Source organism: Mesitornis unicolor, unplaced genomic scaffold (assembly GCF_000695765.1).
Source record: "Mesitornis unicolor isolate BGI_N332 unplaced genomic scaffold, ASM69576v1 scaffold11764, whole genome shotgun sequence".
In the NCBI taxonomy this organism is placed as follows: domain Eukaryota; kingdom Metazoa; phylum Chordata; class Aves; order Mesitornithiformes; family Mesitornithidae; genus Mesitornis; species Mesitornis unicolor.
In genome coordinates, this window is record NW_010182076.1 from 34,493 (window position 1) to 45,464 (window position 10,972).

Genomic DNA, 10,972 nt, shown 5'->3' on the forward strand with positions numbered 1-10,972 from the left:
ACTGTGCTGTCTCTTTGCTGTTCTGCATTTGATATGAAGCATTGTGTATGTGTCAAATGTCATTACTAATAATAGTTATTTATTAAAATATGATGCAATCATATAAATGGATCTTTTCTTTTAATGTCTTTCTTTGAGAATGGCCATAGCCAGTATTTGTCATACATATGTAACATTTTGCTATTTCAATTGAAGATGTAGCCAAAAAGTAGGAATTTTACTTCTATTCTGCATTTTATGAATAGCCTGCAGGGCTTTTTTTTTGTCTGAAAGAAGGCATCATAATGAGCAGTCCTGCAGTCTTTGACTTGAGCTCCTTCTAACTGTGAAACCACAGAAATTTTTTTCCTCTATTAGTAGTCTCCTACAGATTGCTTTTACTGTCCTTCAGAGGGACAGGCAGTCTCAAGGATCCCTTTCCTACCAGGAGTCATAGTGGAAAAACAAGAGATTTCTTTCATGGCTGGCATGTGTGTCCGAGTTCATTGCCCTCCTTCTGCCAGGAATGTAGAAGTTGAATGCTGGAGAGTCTGGAACTCAAATCTCTGGGACAGTGAAGTTATTAAGAGACTCCTGATAACTGTAAACTGGCCAAGCAATTGCCATTAAAGGTCTGAAGAGATAATGTACCTTGGACTAAGATCTCACTGTAACAATTTATGCTTGTTAAGATTCCCAGAAGCTGTAGAACATGGCAGAACTTATGCAGAAAATACATTCCATTTATAATCACCAGAGAATTAACAGATACACACTGAACGAGCATTTTCATTACTGGTCCAGGCCCTGATGCTATCTGTTTGTAGGAAGTCAAGAATAGGAAAACTGTGATGAAGGGAAAAATTGCCTGTAATTTGCATCCTTCAAAGCTCTTAATAGGGAGGTATGTTAAAACAATATAATTGCAACTGAGTTCAAAAGAATCTGAAGTGCCATCTGTCCCACCATTTATTTTTGATGTGAAATATAAAAAGATGACTTGATAGGTACTGTACAGACAGAGAAGCTGAATTCGTTTAGAGGAACAAACATATTTTGTCTGTATGGCAGTAAAGCAATACTTCTGGCCACATGTCTCCTTTTGTATTTTTTTCTGCTGCTCAACACTGTCATTTAAAAATTGATTTAAACTTTGAAACTGTTCCTGGTTTAAATTTTGCATTCTCCACCAGATTAAGTTACAGTGCAAACTCAGATTTCTTTCTGAAGGAAAAGTGGAGGCTCTCGATTATGTAAAGAAAATCCTCAGTTAAGATGTGTAATGTATTTTAATTGAAGATGAAACAAAATTTGGAAATGCTTCCAAATGAGCATCATTTTAGAGATCTCTGTTCCCAAGTATAAGATGACTTCTTCAGGATTTCTAGTGTAGGAGGATTATAACAACATGGGATGGACTGGCAGTGGTGATGCTCAATGATAGATCAGGAAGTGAGTATCAGTGGGTGACCAGGAGGAAAGAAATGTTTGCCCTATAGAAAATAATAAGGCAGCATTTCAAAGATACAAATTTTTTTTGTTAATTAGTGGATGAAATCTGCTTTTCTCATGACTTGGGTTGGTTAAATTGAAAACAGTATATATTCAGTCATTTAAAGAGCAGTTTTGTACGACAGACAGTAGCTTTCACAGGGCAACCCTGTTGCACTGAAACTGTTTTGTCTGTGTGAGATTTTACATGAGATGACAAGCGTGTTTAATTACAGTGACATACCGTTAATCAAATATAACCTGCATGTCTACTGAAAGATAAGCTGAGCTGTGGTCTTTATTCCACTGACTGTATTGACTAGCTCTTCATTACCAATCTTTGTTATAGAAGCTTAGACATTTTATTTCTACGTGGGCGTACAAAATTAGATGCTTTAATCTTGAACTATATCCCATATTGAGTATCTGAGACGAGTGTAGTTCTGAAAGATGTGGGCAAAGTGTCCTTGCCTAGAAGCATCCACATACCCTTAGTTTGCTGCAAAGGATCTGATGCTGGTGAGATTCAAGGTGGGAAGAGCAGCATGTGAGCTTGTTATTTGGATTTCCTGCCCTGCCTGGAAATATTGTGTTGGCATTTGAAAACTTAAGTTGCAACTTAGTAAGTGTATTTTCCTGTACACTATATAGTACCTGTAAAAGGCAATCTCTCCAGCAAACTGCGTGCAGTAATGGTTGTAAAGCCTGTATCTTCACTCTGAAGTGATGACAAGCCCAGCAAGCTCACTTAGCTGTAGTTCAGGCTCAAAGCACCTACACTGTTTAGGAAAAGCAGTGCTTAGTGTGCCTAGCCCTGTCTCTGTCAGCAAAATGAAAAAAAGCGTGAGTATGTATTCTGGTAGTTGTGGACTCAAGTTTCCCTCTGCTTAAGGAGAGCTGAGGCTGACTGCTGAGTATGAGCTTGTAGTCAACCATATGCATGTTTGGTTTGTCTGTAATGGAGACTGACAATGCAGACATACCTAGTAAAAACAGGAGAATTACCCTTGGATTCTGAACAATTCTGTTAGAAAAAAATTCATGTTATTCATATTGCCTATGTATTGTCATCTGGGCACCATAAATTTCTCTTGACAGTTTTTCTAACCTATAAATACTGCTTTTTATTTCCACACTGATGCTGTTTTCCAACCAAGATAGGTGCTTTTCAGTAACTGAACATTTCTATTTGGTGCATAAAGCATTGTGGTCTTCCAGACTTTATTAATAAAACCACCTAAGTTTTGAAGATTGGCTTTGAAAGGAGAGAGAAAAGTAGTTTTATTGTGAGGCCATAAAATATGATTGATTCTCCCTGTATTTCCAGGTACTCCCATTGGAAAACAGAATGAAGGACAACACGCGTTTCCCACAGGTGCTGAACATTGGCATGGGAATTGTCATGACCTTGTATATCTCACTGGCCACTCTAGGGTATCTGCGCTTTGGGGATGAAATCAAAGCCAGCATAACTTTAAACCTACCACAAGATATATGGTAAGTGCATATGTGACTTAAAACCACCAATCTAGAAGGCAGAAATGCTGCAAAGTTGTTCCATGCCTCAGTGGTGTCATGCTTATAACTGATAGGTGCTCAAACTCTTAAAAAAACTATACTGTACATACTGTCTCGGTGCCTTCTACAGTTGAGCTGTGTTCCTAGCTAGCATAGGATATCTTTGCATATTGAAAGGAATTGTGTATGGAAACAGATCAATGGTCTTTGTAGCAGAGTATTCCATCTCTAGCGGGAGGTAGCTGCAGGTGTACTGAAGGAGGGAATATGTGATTTGCAACCAGCTATACTGCAGTTCTGAAACCAGCTGGTTTTACCTTGGATACCCTGGTAGTATAGTGGCCTTTTTAGTGGAATCAATGAGTTTAGCAGGTAAAAAACTGCAATAGAAGATATCAAAGCTAAATTGATCTGTAGTTCAGATGCAAGTCCATGGATAATGTATGATAGTGGCTTCCTGTGCTTGCTGATGTCTCAGGGATATTATAATTTTTATTTAGCTTTTTTATTAAATGCTACTAGAGCTCCACATGTCATGCTGAAGAAGTGCTTAAGACTATTTCAACTGGTGCACTGTGAGTTTTGTATCTACAGATAGATATATACTGTAACTATTAATTTAAATATAACTCTTCATTTTTTAGTGCCTTTATGTCTGATGGGCCTAAAATTAGGTGTATCAGCAGTGCACAAGTGCAAAAGCTGAAAAGTATTTTAATGTTTTCATTCTGATCAAGTAATGTCTTACATATAATATGCTTACATCTTGTTATTTGGTGTCTGTTGTGGTGGGGTATTGAAGCAGTGAAATCTCAGATTATGTGAAACAAAAACTGCTTTGCTGAACTGAACACAGAGTCCTTTTTTTACTCTTTGAAAAAAAGTATATAACATTTAAAGAGTGTTTCCAGTTTTCAAGAGTTGTTTTTCACTCTTTTTCCCATTTTTATTCCTTAGAGTCAGTATGAGCTACGCATTTTTAATGTTCGTCAAAAGCTTTGTTTAATTGCCTGACTGATTCCAATGACAAATACATGAAATGATAAAATGCATCTTGGATGAATGCTTTTTGATTGCTAGAATTTTCATGTATCTATTGTTGCATTTTTGCATGCTTAGTTTTTGTACTGCTGTTATAAAAATTGAGATTTGGGCCTAAATGCTTTTGCCAGTTTTGTTGAATTTTTTTTCCTATCTTTTCCTATGGTTCTGGTTTTTGAGGCATATTGCTCATAACTCATTTGATTGTGTCCTTTCATTGGACATGCATTAAAAAAACAAGAGGTATTCAAACATTGCTATAAGCAATTCAGTCTCACCTTTGTGCCTGACAAGATCATTGAGCAGATCCTCCTGGAAACTGTGCTACGGGACATGTAAAGTGAGGTGACTGGTGACAGCCAGCGTGGCTTCACTAAGGGCAAATTGTGCCTGACAAATTTGGTGGCCTTCTACAATGGGGTTACAGCAATGGTGCATATGGGAAGAGCAACTGATGCCATCTGCCTGGACTTGTGCAAAGCATTTGACACTGTCCTGCATGGCATTCTTATCTCTAAATTGGAGACATATGGACTTGATGAATATGAATTATTGGATAAGGAATTGGCTGGATGGTTGCAGTCAAAGAGTTGCAGTCAATGCCTCAATGTCCAAGTGGAGATAAGTGATGAGTGGTGTTCCTCAAGTGTTGATATTGGGACCGACACTGTTTAACATCTTTGTCAGGGACATGAACAGTGGGATAGAGTGCACCCTCAGCAAGTGTGGTGATCACACAAAGCTGTGTGGTGTGGTCAGTGCTGGAGGTAAGGGATGCCATCCGGAGGGACCTTACCTGACTTCAGAGGTGGGGCTGTACAAACCTTATGAAGTTCAGCAAGGTCAGATGCAAGACCCTGCACATGGGTTGGGCAATCCCAAGCACAAATACAGGTCGGGTGGAGAACAGATTGAGATCAGTCCTGAGGAGAAGGGCTTGTGGGTGCTGGTTGATGAGAGGCTCAACATGAGCCAGCAGTGTGTCCTTGCGGCCCGAAGGCCAACTGTATCCTGGACTGCTTGAAAAGAAGTGTGACCGGTAGGGCGAGGGAGATGATTCTGCCCCTCCACTCTGCTCTTGTGAGACCCCACCTGGAGTACTGCATCCAGTTCTGGGACCCCCAACATACGAAGGATGTGGACCTGTTGGAGAGAGTACAGAGGAGGACCACAAAGATGATCAGCAGCATGGAGCACCTTCTCTATGAGGACAGGTTGAGAGAGCTGGAGTTGTTCAGCCTGGAGAAGACTCCAAGGAGACCTTATTGCAGCTTTCTACTACTTACAGGGGGCCTGCAGGAAAGCTGCGGAGGGACTCTTTATCAGGGACCTGGACAGGCTGGAGAGGTGGGCCCATGCCAACCTCTTAAAGTTCAACAAGGCCAAGTGCAAGGTCCTGCACCTGGGTAGGGGCAATCCCAAGGACAAATCCAGGCTGAGTGGAGGATAGCTCAAGAGCAGTCCTGAGGAGAAGGACTTGGGGATGTTGGTCAATGAAAATGTCAACATGAGCCAGCAATGTGCGCTTGCAGCCCAGAAGGCCAACCGCATCCTTGCTGCATCAAAAGAAGTGTGGCCAGCAGGGCGAGGGAGGGGATTCTGCCCCATTTCTGTGTTCTCGTGAGGCCCCACCTGGAGTACTGTGTCCAGTTCTAGCCCCCCAATACAAGAAGGACATGGGGCTGTTGGAGCACATCCAGAGGAGGGCCACAATGATGGATCAGAGGGCTGGAGCACCTCCCCTGCAAGGACCAGCTGAGAGAGTTGGGGCTGTTCAGCCTGGAGAAGGGAAAGCTCCAGGGACACCTTATTGCAGTCTTCCATTTCCTGAAGGGGTCCTACAGGAAAGCTGGGGAGGGACTTTTTACAAGGGCAGGTAGCGGTAGAATGAAGGAGAATGATTTTAAACTGGAAGAGGGTAGATTTAGACTAGATATTACGAGGAAATTCTTTACTGTGAGGGTGGTGAGACACTGGCATAGGTTGCCCAGGGAAGCTGTGGATGCCCACTCCCTGGAAGTGTTCAAGGCCAGGTTGGACAGGGCTTTGGGCAACCTGGTCTGGTGGGAGGTGTCCCTGCCCATGGCAGAGGGGTTGGACTGGGTGATCCTTAAGGTCTTGTCCAACCCAAACCTTTCTGTGATTCTGTGACTCTGTGATTACTGCATTCATTCTGTCTATATGATGCATGTGAAAGGAAAAATAGTTCTGTTTGTAATATTACATGGTATTGCTCATTGTTGATATGATTAGGGAAAAGTTTCTTTAAAATGGTAGGTCTGGATTTATTTACCTTAAGAGAAATGCCCTTAGAAAAGGAGGAAGGAGAGGAATGGGGAATATAAGGTTAAGTTGCTCACTCACTCTTTGTTCCTTATTGCACTCATGCAAGCAACGGGATGCACTGTATTCTGATTTAATGTTCTGCTTTGTTCTGTAGCCCTGCTGCCTAACAGGGCTTGTCAAATAGGAGTTTTCAAATAGCTCTTGGCTGCAGTGAAGAGGTGATAAGTTGATATTTATCCTGATGGCTTTACAGACGTAATGCAAAAAAAGAGACAATAAAAGAGATGGAAACTGGTGTTTTATAAGGTGGAGAATTGACATTATGGGTTTAATAAACTCAAAGCTGCTCAGGGCACATATGTTGAGATAACAAAGTAAGCTGTTTTCACCTTACCCTGGATAGTACCCCAGAGCACCAAATGAAATTAGGAGAAGCAGCTGAGTGGTACGCCCATGAGTTGTGATGTGTGATGCTATTGCTGCGCAGTGCTGTGGGTCTACCTGATACAGGACTGAACAAATGTGTGCATTTAACTGCGCTAGCAAAACAAATTTCTGGTGAACCATATGACAATATTTTGTTATTTGGTATTCGCATACAACGTCAGTAAGTGGTCAGATTGAATTAGAGAAATGCGAGGAGCGGACGAGTTTTTATAAGAAAGTGGTCATGTGGAAGACCCTGGAATATAGCAAAGCACTGAGACTTGGCTTGTATGTTTAATTCCAGCTGGACAATCCCTGTCTTAAAAAATAAGCTTTTCCTGATGAAGAAAATTAAAATTCTGCTGCTTTCTGCATTCTGTTTGATGTTTTTACAGATGAATTGACCGGAAAGAATACACAGGCCCTAGACCAGTTAAGGCCTTAAATTTAAGGCCTTTATAACTGCTTGTATTCTAAAAACATTCTGATGAATCAGAGCTTTTGAGAAGAAATTTGTTGCAGTTCAGTTCAGAATGTGTTTTGGAGCACAAATCATTGGTCAGCATAATACATTGATTAGAATATGTTGAAAATTGACCATCAAAAGAGTAGTGTTCAGCTATTTTTTTGCTGATCTTTAATGACAACTTCTTTCTGTAATAAAGGAATTCTACGTTACCACATTAAATAACTTTTAATATTTTACATGCAATTATGTTTAGCTGTCTGGAATATCTTAGTAACTCTTTTTCATATCCTCAGAAGTCTGCAGAGTACCTAGTGACGCAAATCTTTTTACTCAGTTTGTTGCTGACTGAGGAGAGGACACACAGGCACAGAGTACAGTTTACCTGTGATCACAAGGTACCTCCTGACTGAAGCCAAGGAGGGACTCAGACTCCATTTGCCTCAATCAGCACGTATTTATAGACAAAAAGTGCGTAATGATTGTTGTGTGACCATCAGCTCAAACCAAATCCTGTGGCATCTGCAAATACAGATTACTCGAAATTCTGCTTTAGTAGTTAGTGTCCTTTACTGTGGTTTTTTGGATTCATAGAGTGGTTTGGGTTGGAAGGGACATTAAAGCTCATCAAGCCCAAGCCCCTGCCATAGGCAGGGACACCTCCCACCAGACCAGGTTGCTCAAAGCCCTGTCCAACCTGGCCTGGAACACCTCCAGGGAGGGGGCATCCACAGCTTCCCTGGGCAACCTGTGCCAGTGTGTATCACCACCCTTATAATAAAAAACTTCTTCATTGTCCTTGGCTGGAGTCTCATCTTCAGTCTGAAGGTTCTTTCCACAATCTGTTCTTTGTTTAGATGTAAGTGACAGTCTTTGTGCAACAATTCCCATACTATGAATCTCAAAGGTTAACTACCTTACAAATACAGTGTATTAAAATTCAGCAAGAAGTTACATGGTACTAGTTCAAGTGGTAGCTTAGCATGATTAATGCCCTATTGAGTCTGCTTGTATTGATAGGCAAGTTTTGTTACACTAGTTTCCATTTTTTTCCCTTAAAAGAGGTACAACAAAATCTAAAATGTAGAATTGAGCACATATGAAGGATTTAGAAATTTTTTACAAGGTAGCCTAAGGAGTCATCTTATCTATACTTTGATGACATGCAGAGTGGAATAACACTAGAATGGAAAGAGGTTAATGAGAACAGAAATTCTTCCCTCTTCTTAAAAATGTAGCTTGTGCCTTTTACCTGTCTGTGCAGAGATAATTTAACTTTTTATGTAACTGATTTCTTGGAGTGGTGCAAGACAGCAGCTTGTGTTTGTCTGGCACAGGATTTAAAACCATCCTAAAGTAGCTTTACAACATAACACACAATCTCTTGGAAAAAAATCTCTCATCCCTAAAATTTTTGTATAATTACAGCAGCTCTGGCCCTGTATATTAGGAAAGACATTCCTGCATCAAAGTGAACTCTCTTTTACCTGCATATACATTCTTTTTCCAATGTCTTTTTGTTAGTAATGTATCCTGCCAATGTACCACTGGCATAAGGTTGGCACAATTTTGAGCTGTAAAACTTGATTCTCCTTTGTGTTGCTGTAAATCCCATGATATGGTACAGTAATGTACCATTTGTGTTCTGTGCCTAGCAGTTTTGAAGAGGAGGGTGTGCACAGCAAGAGAATTTGGTTATGGATATTTTCTAGCAGTAGAAGATAGTCCTTCCAATTTTAATAAGTGAAGTTTCCTGAAATGGCCTCTTCCCAGTGTGAAAAGTCTTTTTAGGAACACTTCATAAATGTGCAGAAATTTGGAGGATATTTGCATTGGTCTTTAAAATGTCCAGTGTTTACTGCCGCAGTGAAAGGTTTATCAGTGTACAGATTATATCTGTCTGATGTGAATTTGGAATTTTCTTTTCCCAAATAACTGTCTACTGTAGAACCTGTTCTTCTTTAAGTTTATTCATTTATGATTACATAATACTGTGGGTTTTTTTGTCCATATTTTGGTGATATGCTTATCTTCTGCAGTTTCACAGGCGGTTATAACTTGTATGCAGATTATGTTATCTTCTTGTTTGCTGGGAGGAAATAATATATACACACACGCCTGTATATGTGTATATATATCCTTAGTGCCATTAACAAGCTGATTTTTTTAAAAGAAAACTGCAAATTACGTGAATATGTGTAACTGTTTTGAACAGGTTATATCAGTCTGTAAAAATTCTGTACTCCTTCGGAATTTTTGTGACCTATTCGGTTCTGTACTACGTCCCTGCGGAGATCCTCATTCCAGCCATCACCTCCAAAGTGCAGCAGAAGTGGAAGTTACTCTGTGAGCTTGTGGCGAGAGCACTGTTAGTCTGCTCAACCTGTAAGTATGTGCAGAACATCCATAAAAAAGCTTGCTTTTACATGTTGTTGAGGCTTTCTTATTTAAATACGTGATTTGTTATTTATCTTTCCAGAGGCTAGCAAACCTGAAATTTTGTTTCAATGATTCAGTATGTTTTGGCTTTCACAAAAAAGTGAATCTAATGTTGTATTTGTATTTTAACCACATGGTGTGACCAAATATTTGATAACCATATCTTTTGCCAATAATACTCTGAAGCTGCCAACTTGAAAATAATTTTCTTAAAATAAAAGTTTTTAAGTAATAGATGCACATTGCTATTTCATGTCAGCATTTCTCTGTGTGATCTGCAGTATGTGATGCTCATGGAGAAATCTGTTTTGTCGATCTGAGGATTAAGCCTAAGGTGTGCTCAGTATTCATAAAATAGCACTGGCAAACATGGATGCCAGATCAGAGTGTTCATGGAAGGCCACTTATTTTAGGTATTAATACTCCAAAGTAGTTTTATGTCTCTGCCCTCATTGTCTATTACTACTTTTGTTTTTCTCACTTGACCCCTATGCTTGCCGTCCCTCCTGCTGTGTCCCTGTCTTTCTCACAGCTAGGCTAAGTACTATAGACACTTGTAGTAATCAGCAGTGCTCACTGAATGATGAGGATGGTCTCGTCTAGGAATTGGTAATCCTGAAGATCATGAACTGAGGAGGGAGTTTAGGTTTCCAGTAGCTCCCATCAAAAATCTTGAATAGCATAGAAAGCCTTTCTTGAAAATGTTAGAAAAAAAATTCAAGTACAAAGCTGGCTTCATGACTCCATCGTTTGTACTGAAATGAGTTGTTTACCTTAAAAAAAATCAGAACTGCAAAACAAGCCAAAAATGTTAAACCTTGTTTTTAGAGGGAAAATATTGATGGAAAAGTAGAGTTTAGTGTTTGCTGGCTCTGATCCCTTGTTGAGTATTGACTGAAGTGCTGACAGCACGTCTTGGTGTCGTGAGGCCAACTTCCACTCATTTTCTGTTGCCCTTTGCATGCCGCTTATAACGGCAACGATACCACAATACACTGAAAAAGCTAAAATTCTTGTAGATCCAAACTGTTGTTTGCAGCTGAAGGTTTTGAGAGTTTATAGGTGAAAGATGCTTTCAGAGATGTGCCTGATGAGAAGGGACTGTGGTGAATAGGTTTAAAGCCACATTTGTCTGTTTGACTTTCGATAATTATGAATGACTCCAAGATACTGATCTCTAGGTGTGGGTTTTTTTCTCCATTTTATTATTGGACTTTGTAATTATTGGGTAGTCTGTGAAGGTGAAACTGGGGAACAGTCTCCAATAAAAGGAAAAAGAAAAAAAAATTAGCTTTAAAATCTGGAAGAAGAGTCTGTGAAAGCTGG

General features: G+C 39.9%; 1 protein-coding gene across 1 annotated transcript in view; it reads left to right on the forward strand.

The window, feature by feature from the left end:
- The window catches only part of SLC36A4 (solute carrier family 36 (proton/amino acid symporter), member 4), a gene marked incomplete at its 3' end in the record, with an annotated part of 38,386 nt that extends 28,794 nt beyond the window's left edge, over positions 1–9,592 (forward strand). The window contains exons 8-9 of the mRNA XM_010183651.1: positions 2,798–2,967; positions 9,423–9,592. Coding sequence (XP_010181953.1) covers positions 2,798–2,967; positions 9,423–9,592 — 340 coding nt within the window. The remainder of the gene's footprint in view (positions 1–2,797; positions 2,968–9,422) is intronic.
- Positions 9,593–10,972: the final 1,380 nt, after the last annotated feature.